Genomic DNA, 15,000 nt, shown 5'->3' on the forward strand with positions numbered 1-15,000 from the left:
CAACCAGGTCTGACAGATCTCTACTCAGCTTCATCGTCTTCCTGTTCCTCCCTCCCCTACAGCAAGATGAAACCACAGAAAGAGTATAAACGAGGACAGAGAGGTAGAATGGAGGAAGAGGCATAGAGCAGAATGGATGAAGAGAGAGTAGAATGGATAAATTGAGAAAGTAGGATGGAAAGACACGCACAGTGACAAAAGCATGTGAAGTAAAGTGGAGTGTCCATCAAAGTGACAGTTTACACCCCACAGAATCACAGTTTACACCCCACAGATTCACAGTTTACACCCCACAGAATCACAGTTTACACCCCAAAGAATCACAGTTTACACCCCACAGATTCACAGTTTACACCCCACAGATTCACAGTTTACACCCCACAGAATCACAGTTTACACCCTACAGAATCACAGTTTACACCCCACAGAATCACAGTTTACACCCCACAGAATCACAGTTTACACCCCACAGATTCACAGTTTACACCCCACAGATTCACAGTTTACACCCCACAGAATCACAGTTTACACCCTACAGATTCACAGTTTACACCCCACAGTATCACAGTTTACACCCTACAGAATCACAGTTTACAACCTACAGAATCACAGTTTACACCCTACGGTGTCACCGTTTACACCCCACAGAATCACAGTTTACACCCCACAGTGTCACAGTTTACACCCCACAGAATCACAGTTTACACCCCACAGAATCACAGTTTACACCCCACAGAATCACAGTTTACACCCCACAGTATCACAGTTTACACCCCACAGTGTCACAGTTTACACCCCACAGAATCACAGTTTACACCCTACAGAATCACAGTTTACACCCTACAGAATCACAGTTTACACCCCACAGAATCACAGTTTACACCCCACAGAATCACAGTTTACACCCTACAGAATCACAGTTTACACCCCACAGAATCACAGTTTACACCCCACAGAATCACAGTTTACACCCCACAGAATCACAGTTTACACCCCACAGAATCACAGGTTACACCCTACAGAATCACAGTTTACACCCCACAGAATCACAGTTTACACCCCACAGAATCACAGTTTACACCCCACAGAATCACAGTTTACACCCTACAGAATCACAGGTTACACCCTACAGAATCACAGTTTACACCCCACAGAATCACAGTTTACACCCTACAGAATCACAGTTTACACCCCACAGAATCACAGTTTACACCCCACAGAATCACAGTTTACACCCTACAGAATCACAGTTTACACCCTACAGAATCACAGTTTACACCCCACAGAATCACAGTTTACACCCTACAGAATCACAGTTTACACCCCACAGTGTCACAGTTTACACCCCAAAGAATCACAGTTTACACCCCACAGAATCACACAGTTTACACCCCACAGAATCACAGTTTACACCCCACAGAATCACAGTTTACACCACAGAGAATCACAGTTTACACCCCACAGAATCACAGTTTACACCCTACAGAATCACAGTTTACACCCCACAGAATCACAGTTTACACCCTACAGAATCACAGGTTACACCCTACAGAATCACAGTTTACACCCCACAGAATCACAGTTTACACCCTACAGAATCACAGTTTACACCCCACAGAATCACAGTTTACACCCCACAGAATCACAGTTTACACCCTACAGAATCACAGTTTACACCCTACAGAATCACAGTTTACACCCCACAGAATCACAGTTTACACCCTACAGAATCACAGTTTACACCCCACAGTGTCACAGTTTACACCCCAAAGAATCACAGTTTACACCCCACAGAATCACACAGTTTACACCCCACAGAATCACAGTTTACACCCCACAGAATCACAGTTTACACCACAGAGAATCACAGTTTACACCCCACAGAATCACAGTTTACACCCTACAGAATCACAGTTTACACCCTACAGAATCACAGTTTACACCCTACAGAATCACAGTCACAGTTTACACCCTACAGAATCACAGTTTACACCCTACAGAATCACAGTTTACACCCTACAGAATCACAGTTTACACCCCACAGTGTCACAGTTTACACCCCACAGAATCACAGTTTACACTCCACAGAATCACAGTTTACACCCCACAGAATCACAGTTTACACCCCACAGAATCAAAGGTTACACCCCACAGAATCACAGTTTACACTCCACAGAATCACAGTTTACACCCCACAGAATCACAGTTTACACCCTACAGAATCACAGTTTACACCCCACAGTGTCACAGTTTACACCCCAAAGAATCACAGTTTACACCCCACAGAATCACACAGTTTACACCCCACAGAATCACAGTTTACACCCCACAGAATCACAGTTTACACCACAGAGAATCACAGTTTACACCCCACAGAATCACAGTTTACACCCTACAGAATCACAGTTTACACCCTACAGAATCACAGTTTACACCCTACAGAATCACAGTCACAGTTTACACCCTACAGAATCACAGTTTACACCCTACAGAATCACAGTTTACACCCTACAGAATCACAGTTTACACCCCACAGTGTCACAGTTTACACCCCACAGAATCACAGTTTACACTCCACAGAATCACAGTTTACACCCCACAGAATCACAGTTTACACCCAGAATCACAGAATCAATTTACAGTTACACCCCACAGAATCACAGTTTACACTCCACAGAATCACAGTTTACACCCTACAGAATCACAGTTTACACCCCACAGTGTCACAGTTTACACCCCACAGAATCACAGTTTACACTCCACAGAATCACAGGTTACACCCCACAGAATCACAGTTTACACCCCACAGATTTACAGTTTACACCCCACAGAGAAGGGCATCACAGTTTACACCCCACAGAGAAGGGCATCACTGAGATGGCCGCCTCGCTTCGCGTTCCTAGGAAACTATGCAGTTTTCTGTTTTTTTACGTGTTATTTCTTACATTAGTACCCCAGGTCATCTTAGGTTTCATTACATACAGTCGAGAAGAACTACTGAATATAAGATCAGCGTCAACTCACCATCAGTACGACCAAGAATATGTTTTCCGCGACGCGGATCCTGTGTTCTGCCTTACAAACAGGACAACGGAATGGATCGCATGCAGCGACCCAAGGAAACGACTCCGAAAAAGAGGGAAACGCGGCGGTGTTCTGGTCAGACTCCGAAAAAGGGCACATCGCGCACCACTTCCCAGTATTCTTCTTGCCAATGTCCAGTCTCTCGACAACAAGGTTGATGAAATCCGAGCAAGATGTCGTTCCCATAGCAACGATAAAAACATTCCCTAACCAGAAACCGTGGATTGATGGCAGCATTCGCGTGAAACTGAAAGCGCGAACCACTGCTTTTAATCAGGGCAAGGTGTCTGGCAAAATGACTGAATACAAACAGTGCAGCTATTCCCTCCGTAAGGCTATTAAACAAGCTAAGCGTCAGTACAGAGACAAAGTGGAATCTCAATTCAATGGCTCAGACACAAGAGGCATGTGGCAGGGTCTACAGTCAATCACGGACTACAAGATGAAATCCAGCCCAGTCATGGACCAGGATGTCTTGCTCCCAGGCAGACTAAATAACTTTTTTGCCCGCTTTGAGGACAATACAGTGCCACTGACACGGCCTGCAACGGAAACATGCAGTCTCTCCTTCACTGCAGCCGAGGTGAGTAAGACATTTAAACGTGTTAACCCTCGCAAGGCTGCAGGCCCAGACGGCATCCCCAGCCGCGCCCTCCGAACATGCGCAGACCAGCTGGCCGGTGTGTTTACGGACATATTCAATCAATCCCTATACCAGTCTGCTGTTCCCACATGCTTCAAGAGGGCCACCATTGTTCCTGTTCCCAAGAAAGCTAAGGTAACTGAGCTAAACGACTACCGCCCCGTAGCACTCACTTCCGTCATCATGAAGTGCTTTGAGAGACTAGTCAAGGACCATATCACCTCCACCCTACCTGACACCCTAGACCCACTCCAATTTGCTTACCGCCCAAATAGGTCCACAGACGATGCAATCTCAACCACACTGCACACTGCCCTAACCCACTTGGACAAGAGGAATACCTATGTGAGAATGCTGTTCATCGACTACAGCTCGGCATTCAACACCATAGTACCCTCCAAGCTCGTCATCAAGCTCGAGACCCTGGGTCTCGACCCCGCCCTGTGCAACTGGGTACTGGACTTCCTGACGGGCCGCCCCCAGGTGGTGAGGGTAGGCAACAACATCTCCTCCCCGCTGATCCTCAACACAGGGGCCCCACAAGGGTGCGTTCTGAGCCCTCTCCTGTACTCCCTGTTCACCCACGACTGCGTGGCCACGCACGCCTCCAACTCAATCATCAAGTTTGCGGACGACACAACAGTGGTAGGCTTGATTACCAACAACGACGAGACGGCCTACAGGGAGGAGGTGAGGGCCCTTGGAGTGTGGTGTCAGGAAAATAACCTCACACTCAACGTCAACAAAACTAAGGAGATGATTGTGGACTTCAGGAAACAGCAGAGGGAACACCCCCTATCCACATCGATGGAACAGTAGTGGAGAGGGTAGCTAGTTTTAAGTTCCTCGGCATACACATCACAGACAAACTGAATTGGTCCACTCACACTGACAGCGTCGTGAAGAAGGCGCAGCAGCGCCTATTCAACCTCAGGAGGCTGAAGAAATTCGGCTTGTCACCAAAAGCACTCACAAACTTCTACAGATGCACAATCGAGAGCATCCTGGCGGGCTGTATCACCGCCTGGTACGGCAACTGCTCCGCCCTCAACCGTAAGGCTCTCCAGAGGGTAGTGAGGACTGCACAACGCATCACCGGGGGCAAACTACCTGCCCTCCAGGACACCTACACCACCCGTTGTTACAGGAAGGCCATAAAGATCATCAAGGACATCAACCACCCGAACCACTGCCTGTTCACCCCGCTATCATCCAGAAGGCGAGGTCAGTACAGGTGCATCAAAGCTGGGACCGAGAGACTGAAAAACAGCTTCTATCTCAAGGCCATCAGACTGTTAAATAGCCACCACTAACATTGAGTGGCTGCTGCCAACACACTGTCATTGACACTGACCCAACTCCAGCCATTTTAATAATGGGAATTGATGGGAAATGATGTAAATATATCACTAGCCACTTTAAACAATGCTACCTTATATAATGTTACTTACCCTACATTATTCATCTCATATGCATATGTATATACTGTACTCTACAACATCGACTGCATCCTTATGTAACACATGTATCACTAGCCACTTTAACTATGCCACTTTGTTTACTTTGTCTACACACTCATCTCATATGTATATACTATACTCGATACCATCTACTGTATGCTGCTCTGTACCATCACTCATTCATATATCCTTATGTACATGTTCCTTATCCCCTTACACTGTGTATAAGACAGTAGTTTTGGAATTGTTAGTTAGATTACTTGTTGGTTATCACTGCATTGTCGGAACTAGAAGCACAAGCATTTCGCTACACTCGCATTAACATCTGCTAACCATGTGTATGTGACAAATAAAATTTGATTTGATTTGATTTGAGTTTACACCCCACAGAGAAGGGCATCACAGTTTACACCCCACAGAGAAGGGCATCACAGTTTACACCCCACAGAATCACAGTTTACACCCCACAGAGAAGGGCATCACAGTTTACACCCCACAGAGAAGGGCATCACAGTTTACACCCCACAGAATCACAGTTTACACCCCACAGAGGGCATCACAGTTTACACCCCACAGAGAAGGGCATCACAGTTTACACCCCACAGAGAAGGGCATCACAGTTTACACCCCACAGAATCACAGTTTACACCCCACAGAGAAGGGCATCACAGTTTACACCCCACAGAGAAGGGCATCACAGTTTACACCCCACAGAATCACAGTTTACACCCCACAGAGAAGGGCATCACAGTTTACACCCCACAGAATCACAGTTTACACCCCACAGGAAAAAGCATCACAGGGAAACAGCTTATACAGACCAGATCAAACAGCTATCATTGACACACTAAAGGGATATGGAGGCAGGCCAACAGCACACACACACACACACACACACACACACACACACACACACACACACACACACACACACACACACACACACACACACACACACACACACACACACACACACACACACACACACACACACACACACACACACACACACACACACAGGAAGAGCCTTACATCCATCTTGATTATTCCTGAAGACACGTACATAATGTAAATTCACACTTTAACACTTTACAAACACGTGATCAACTATTAGAAGAAGCTGGGACACACACAGACAGGGCACTTCAAAGTCTGGTTACGGTCAATAAATAGACACTTAGGGCACTTCAAAGAAGATTAAGGGCGCGTATAAAGGGTTTAGGGCCCTTCAAATACATGAGTGGAAGTTGCTCCATGCTGCAGCTTGCTGTTCTGTCAGGTAAAGCAGGATTTGAGCTGACAGAACAGAAGTACCTAACTCACTAATCCTAATTTAAAATCCATGCATGTAGTTTTCCTATGACATAACACATGATTTATGTGTGAATGTTTGAGTTCTCCGTGCAAATCTCAATGTGGGAGTCAGCAATGAGCATGGGTCAGTCAGTATGACAAGAGAGCCATTGAGAGCTGACCTGGTGATCTGTCCTCCCGCCTCTTTCCCAGAGGTCTCCTGTCCTTCCTCCTCTCCATCGGTACTCTGGGACTTCAGCCTGGATTTAGAGTGTCTCTGCAGGAGGAGGGAAACACACACACACACATTTTCAGATACTTCCCATTAGCATTGCTCATGCCCATACATGTAGTAGTCATTGTCCTACATTTAGAGGTCTGACATTTAGCAGTCTGACATTTAGCAGTCTGACGTTTAGCAGTCTGACATTTAGCAGTCTGACATTTAGCAGTCTGGCATTTAGCAGTCTGGCATTTAGCGCTCTGACATTTAGCAGTCTGACATTTAGCAGTCTGACATTTAGCAGTCTGACGTTTAGCAGTCTGACGTTTAGCAGTCTGACATTTAGCAGTCTGACATTTAGCAGTCTTACGTTTAGCAGTCTGACATTTAGCAGTCTGACATTTAGCAGTCTGGCATTTAGCAGTCTGGCATTTAGCGCTCTGACATTTAGCAGTCTGACATTTAGCAGTCTGACATTTAGCGCTCTGACATTTAGCAGTCTGACATTTAGCAGTCTGGCATTTAGCGCTCTGACATTTAGCAGTCTGACATTTAGCAGTCTGACATTTAGCGCTCTGACATTTAGCGGTCAGACATTTAGCAGTCTGACATTTAGCAGTCTGACATTTAGCAGTCTGACATTTAGCAGTCTGACATTTAGCAGTCTGACATTTAGCAGTCTGGCATTTAGCGCTCTGACATTTAGCAGTCTGACATTTAGACAGACAGACAGACTGGACCAATGTAAGAGAGAGGTAGATGAGACATGAGAAGTGCTCTTCAAGGAAAAGAAACAGACAGACAGACAGACAGACAGACAGACAGACAGACAGTTAGCAGGACATCCTTCAGCCTCACAAACTGGACCCTGTGTCAATAGATCATTATCCTGACTTCTCCTTCTGTAGCTCAGTTGGTAGAGCATGGCGCTTGTAACGCCAGGGTAGTGGGTTCGATCCCCGGGACCACCCATACGTAGAATGTATGCACACATGACTGTAAGTCGCTTTGGATAAAAGCGTCTGCTAAATGGCATATATATTATTATTATTTATATATTAAGGCTCGCCATCTAAACGCCATCACTAGAAAACCAATGGTTTAGTTTGAAATAGAAATGACCTTTCCCATTTGCAGACCTGAGACAGTACAAACATTGCTGAGTTACGATCTGGACATTGTGGACAAAGATATTTGACAAGCAATAGAGATATCCATCGGAGTAGAACATCTTGATGACTGTAACGGACAAAGATGATAGTGAAAGAGCAGAGATGATCTCACCTTTTGCTTGATGTTGCTGATGAATGATCGACTTTGGGATTTTTTAAGTCCCTCTTTGGGATTCTAGAGGCACAAAAAAATACACAAGATGAGCTGAGAGACTAGTGCAGTACAATCCTTTTATATTCATATACTGTCCATACACACACTGTCCTGTAAAACTACTGCAGTACACACCTTTTATATTCATATACTGTCCATACACACACCTTCCTGTAAAACTACTGCAGTACACACCATTTATATTCATATACTGTCCATACACACACCGTCCTGTAAAACTACTGCAGTACACACCATTTATATTCATATACTGTCCATACACACACCGTCCTGTAAAACTACTGCAGTACACACCATTTATATTCATATACTGTCCATACACACACCGTCCTGTAAAACTACTGCAGTACACACCATTTATATTCATATACTGTCCATACACACACCGTCCTGTAAAACTACTGCAGTACACACCATTTATATTCATATACTGTCCATACACACACCGTCCTGTAAAACTACTGCAGTACACACCATTTATATTCATATACTGTCCATACACACACCTTCCTGTAAAACTACTGCAGTACACACCATTTATATTCATATACTGTCCATACACACACCTTCCTGTAAAACTACTGCAGTACACACCATTTATATTCATATACTGTCCATACACACACCTTCCTGTAAAACTACTGCAGTACACACCATTTATATTCATATACTGTCCATACACACACCTTCCTGTAAAACTACTGCAGTACACACCATTTATATTCATATACTGTCCATACACACACCTTCCTGTAAAACTACTGCAGTACACACCATTTATATTCATATACTGTCCATACACACACCGTCCTGTAAAACTACTGCAGTACACACCATTTATATTCATATACTGTCCATACACACACCGTCCTGTAAAACTACTGCAGTACACACCATTTATATTCATATACTGTCCATACACACACCGTCCTGTAAAACTACTGCAGTACACACCATTTATATTCATATACTGTCCATACACACACCTTCCTGTAAAACTACTGCAGTACACACCTTTTATATTCATATACTGTCCATACACACACCTTCCTGTAAAACTACTGCTGTACACACCATTATATCTTGATTTTTTTATTTTATCCTGCAACTCCCCACTGAGCTCGGGAGAGGTGAATGTCGAGTCATGTGTCCTCCAAAAGAAATGATACGCCAAACCGCACTTCTTAAATCTCTACACGATGGGTGTCGGTAAACCGGGACGGTTGAGGCAGGCCAACAGCAAACAAACACACAAACACCTCCAGAAAATGACAAGCCAAACCAAAAATCTCTACAGGATGGGTGCCCTTGTATATAACAGACAACTTTCCAGGACAAAGACATATCTGACATGGGCAGAAAGCTTAAATTCGTGTTAATCTAACAGTAGTGTACAATTTACAGTAGCTATTACAGTGAGAAAATACCATGTTATTGTTTGAGGAGAGTGCACAACAACAAAACACTTTTATCATAGAAACTGGTTTGATACATTCACCTCTGAAGGTAAATAATGTACTTACATTCAGTAATCTTGCTCTGACTTGTCATCCTGAGGGTCCCAGAGATAACATGTAGCATAGTTTTGTTTGATAAAATACATTTTTATTGTCAAATGTCCCCAGGCTGTACTCCCTGTTCACCCACGACTGCATGGCCAGGCACGACTACAACACCATCATTAAGTTTGCTGACGACACAACAGGCCTGTTCACCGACAACGACGAGACAGCCTGTAGTGTGGAGGTCAGAGACCTGGTCGGGTGGTGCCAGAATAACAACGTATCCCTCAACGTAACCAAGACTAAGGAGATGATTGTGGACTACAGGAAAAGGAGCACCGAGCATGCCCCCATTCTCATCGACGGGGCTGTAGTGGAGCAGGTTGAGAGCTTCCAATTCCTTGGTGTCCACATCAACAACAAACTAGATTGGTCCAAACACACCAAGACAGTCGCGAAGAGGGCACGACAAAGCCTATTCCCCCTCAGGAAACTAAACAGATTTGGCATGGGTCCTGACATCCTCAAAAGGTTCTACAGCTGCAACATCGAGAGCATCCTGACCGGTTGCATCACTGCCTGGTACGGCAACTGCTCGGGCCTCCGACCGCAAGGCACTTCAAAGGGTAGTGAGTACGGCCCAGTACATCACTGGGGCAAAGCTGCCCGCCATCCAGGACCTCTACACCAGGTGGTGTCAGAGGAAGGCCCTAAAAACTGTCAAAGACCCCAGCCACCCCAGTCATAGACTGTTCTCTCTACTACCGCATGGCAAGCAGTACCGGAGCGCCAAGTCTCAGATAAAAAGGCTTCTCAACAGTTTTTACCCCCAAGCCATAAGACTCCTGAACAGGTAACCAAATGGTTATGTGGACTATTTCCATTGTGTGTCCCGCTAACCCCCCCAACCCCTATTTTACGCTGCTGCTACTCTCTGTTTATCTTATATGCATAGTCACTTTAACTATACATTCATGTACATACTGCCTAAATGGCCCGACCAACCTGTGCTCCCACACATTGGCTAACCAAAGTTTATTTGTCACGTGTGCCGTGTATTCGCGTGTATTCGGCGCACGTGACAAATAAACTTTGATTTGATGTAGAAACTGGGTTCTACAGTTTGACCCCACTTCTGTCTCTGGCTCCACACCCACCCCGTCCGGCCATCTAGAATATGTGAAAGTTAGTGTATAAGCTAATGATCCATCATGTATGACATTTCTGGGAGTGTGTAAACTAAAAAATATATATTACAATAGCATTTTTGTATGTTCTCTATAGTTCAGTACCTGAACAATTGACCAATTCGGCAGATTTTGGCAAACACCTGGCAGATTTACTACAACATATTGTGCAGTAATGTAATTCTTCACTGGATTAGTCTGAAACTTTGTACACACACTGGTTCCATCTGGTGGCCAACATCTAAATGACACCTAGACTCCTATCTGAAAGTATGGCCTTTCTCTTGCATTTCAAAGATGAATGTTTTTCATTGTATTCTCTTTCACCAGATCTAATGTGTTATATTCTCCGACATTCATTTCACATTTCCACAAACTTCAAAGTGTTTCCTTTCAAATGGTATCAATAATATGCATATTTATCTCCACCCTGCTACCACGAAAAGACTTCCACCCTGCCACAATACAGCGGGTAAACGCATGTATTTCCCATGACTGTGCCTCAAAACCAAATGTTTTCCTGGCCCACCACTCCACCCTGGACTTGAACAGCCTCTATGACCAGGTCCACCTCTACAAGGCAGCAGTGCCCACCTTTGCCCGAACCCTAAAGGACATCGCTCTCAAACGTATCCCCAACACTTCACACAGGAGCAACAGATCAATAGACACCCCACCCAGACCAGCGAGACACCCTCCCAGACCTGCAGGAACCCCCCCCTGGACCTACACATAGAGGACCCACGCCAAGAGGAATTACATCCAGACCACAGCACCCCCCCAACCAATCAACACCCCCCCACGTCAACCATGCCCACACCCCATTTAGGCCCCCTCAGATCAGACCTATGCCACTCCTGCCCACCCCATGCACCCCACCCCCGCAAAGAGGGCCTCAACATGGAAGCCACACATATGCCCAGGTAGTTTGTAAGTCGCTCTGGATAAGAGCGTCTGCTAAATGACTTAAATGTAAATGTAAATGTAGTGAGCAGGCAAACAGTCCCAACCCCCACTCTCACACTCGCCCAAGCCAATGGCATGTACCAGATGCTCAGCAGGCTCTGCTCACACTTTACTGGCCTGAGGCCAAACCACGACCAACAACATTGGACACTCTGGAACAAAAAGCCTTCACTATATAATCATGGAAGATCCAAGGCCTGAGGTCATCTGCCTTTGGGCTAAAGAGCAGGAACCCGGACTTCACCAAAGAAATCGGTAATACAGACATTGTCATCCTGCAAGAAACCTGGTATAGAGGAGACGGACCCACTGGTTACCCTCTAGGTTACAGAGAGCTGGTAGTCCCATCCACCAAACTACCAGGTGTGAAACAGGGAAGGGACTCAGGGGGTATGCTAATTTGGTATAGAGCAGACCTAACTCACTCCATTAAATGACTTAAATGTAAATGTAAATTCATCAAAACAGGAACATTCTACATTTGGCTAGAAATTCAAAAGGAAATTATCCTAACAGAGAAAAATGTTCTCTTGTGTGCTACCTATATCCCCCCACTAGAATCCCCATACTTTAATGAAGACAGCTTCTCTATCCTGGTTGGGGAAAACAATTATTTCCAGGCACAGGGAAATGTACTAGTCTGTGGCGACCTAAATGCCAGAACCGGACAAGAACCTGACACCCTCAGCACACACGGGGACAAACACCTGCCTGGAGGAGACAGCATTCCCTCCCACATATGCCCCCCTAGGCACAACTATGACAACATAACCAACAAAAACGGGTCACAACTCCTGCAGCTCTGTCGCACGCTGGGTATGTACATAGTCAATGGTAGGCTTCGAGGGGACTCCTATGGTAGGTACACATATAGCTCATCTCTTGGCAGTAGTACTGTAGACAACTTTATCACTAATCTCAACCCAGAGTCTCTCAGAGTGTTCACAGTCAGCCCACTGACACCCCTATCAGACCACAGCAAAATCACAGTCTACTTAAACAGAGCAATACTCAATCATGAGGCATCAAAGCCAAAGGAACTGAGTAACGTTAAGAAATGCTATAGATGGAAGGAATGCAGTTTGGAAAACTACCAAAAAACAATTAGGCAACAACAAATTCATTCCCTTTTAGACAATTTCCTGGGTAAAACGTTCCACTGTAATAGTGAAGGTATAAACTTGGCAGTAGCAAATCTTAACAGTATATTTGACCTCTCAGCTTCCCTCAAATCTAAAAATCTCAAATAGAAAACCGAAGAAAATGAACCACAATGACAAACAGTTTGATGAAGAACGCAAAAACCTAAGAAAGAAATTGAGAAACCTGTCCAACCAAAAACATAGAGACCCGGAAAACCTGAGTCTACGCCTTCACTATGGTGAATCACTAAAACAATACAGAAATACACTACGGAAAAAGAAGGAACAGCATGTCAGAAATTAGCTCAATGTAATTGAAGAATCCATAGACTCTAACCACTTCTGGGAAAATTGGAAAACACTAAACAAACAACAACACGAAGAATTATCTATCCAAAATGGAGATGTATGGGTAAAACACTTCTCCAATCTTTTTGGCTCTATAACAAAGAATAAAGAGAAAAAACATATACATGATCAAATACAGATCTTAGAATCAACTATTAAAGACTACCAGAACCCACTGGATTCTCCAATTACATTGAATGAGTTACAGGACAAAATAAAAACCCTCCAACCCAAAAAGGCCTGTGGTGTTGATGGTATCAATGAAATGATCAAATATACAGACAATAAATTCCAATTGGCTATACTAAAACTCTTTAACATCATCCTTAGCTCTGGCATCTTCCCCAATATTTGGAACCAAGGACTGATCACCCCAATCCACAAAAGTGGAGACAAATTTGACCCCAATAACTACCGTGGAATATGCGTCAACAGTCAATCATTAACAGCAGACTTGTACATTTCCTCAATGAAAACAATGTACTGAGCAAATGTCAAATTGGCTTTTTACCAAATTACCGTACAACAGACCATGTATTCACCCTGCACACCCTAATTGACAACCAAACAAACCAAAACAAAGGCAAAGTCTTCTCATGCTTTGTTGATTTCAAAAAAGCCTTCGAATCAATTTGGAATGAGGACCTGCTATACAAACTGATGGAAAGTGGTGTTGAGGGTAAAACATACGACATTATAAAATCCATGTACACAAACAACAAGTGTGCGGTTAAAATTGGCAAAAAACACACACATTTCTTCACACAGGGTCGTGGGGTTAGACAGGGATGCTGTTGCCCTAGAGCACACAAAAACCTATACATACCTTGGCCTAAACATCAGCGCCACAGGTAACTTCCACAAAGCTGTGAACGATCTGAGTGACAAGGCAAGAAGGGCATTCTATGCCATCAAAAGAAACATAAATTTCAACATACCAATTAGGATTTGGCTAAAAATACTTGAATCAGTCATAGAGCCCATTGCCCTTTATGGTTGTGAGGTCTGGGGTCCGCTCACCAACCAAGAATTCACAAAATGTGACAAACACCAAATTGAGACTCTGCACGCAGAATTCTGCAAAAATATCCTCTGTGTACAACGTAAAACACCAAATAATGCATGCAGAGCAGAATTAGGCCGATACCCACTAATTATCAAAATCCAGAAAAGAGCCGTTAAATTCTACAACCACCTAAAAGGAAGCGATTCACAAACCTTCCATAACAAAGCCATCACCTACAGAGAGATGAACCTGGAGAAGAGTCCCCTAAGCAAGCTGGTCCTGGGGCTCTGTTCACAAACACAAACACACCATACAGAGCCCCAGGACAGCAGCACAATTAGACCCAACCAAATCACGAGAAAACAAAAAGATAATTACTTAACACATTGGAAACAATTAACAAAAAAACAGAGCAAACTAGAATGCTATTTGGCCCTACACAGAGAGTACACAGCGGCAGAATACCTGACCACTGTGACTGACCCAAAATTAAGGAAAGCTTTGACTATGTACAGACTCAGTGAGCATAGCCTTGCTATTGAGAAAGGCCGCCGTAGGCAGACATGGCTCTCAAGAGAGAAGACAGACTATGTGCTCACTGCCCACAAAATGAGGTGGAAACTGAGCTGCACTTCCTAACCTCCTGCCCAATGTATGCCCATATTAGAGAGACATATTTCCCTCAGACTACACAGATCCACAAAGAATTGGAAAACAAATCCAATTTTGAAAAACTCCCATATCTACTGGGTGAAATTCCACAGTGAGCCATCACAGCAGCAAGATTTGTGACCTGTTG

General features: G+C 44.4%; 1 protein-coding gene across 1 annotated transcript in view; it reads right to left on the reverse strand.

Moving 5' to 3' along the window:
* The window catches only part of LOC123992514 (1-phosphatidylinositol 4,5-bisphosphate phosphodiesterase eta-1-like), a 195,280-nt gene that overhangs the window by 30,847 nt on the left and 149,433 nt on the right, over positions 1 to 15,000 (reverse strand). The window contains exons 15-17 of the mRNA XM_046293711.1: positions 7,988 to 8,050; positions 6,663 to 6,757; positions 1 to 56 (exon numbers count right to left, since the gene is read on the reverse strand). The exon at positions 1 to 56 is cut by the window's left edge and continues 42 nt beyond it. Coding sequence (XP_046149667.1) covers positions 1 to 56; positions 6,663 to 6,757; positions 7,988 to 8,050 — 214 coding nt within the window. The remainder of the gene's footprint in view (positions 57 to 6,662; positions 6,758 to 7,987; positions 8,051 to 15,000) is intronic.

The sequence above is a fragment of the Oncorhynchus gorbuscha genome, linkage group LG13 (assembly GCF_021184085.1).
Source record: "Oncorhynchus gorbuscha isolate QuinsamMale2020 ecotype Even-year linkage group LG13, OgorEven_v1.0, whole genome shotgun sequence".
Taxonomy (NCBI): Eukaryota; Metazoa; Chordata; class Actinopteri; order Salmoniformes; family Salmonidae; genus Oncorhynchus; species Oncorhynchus gorbuscha.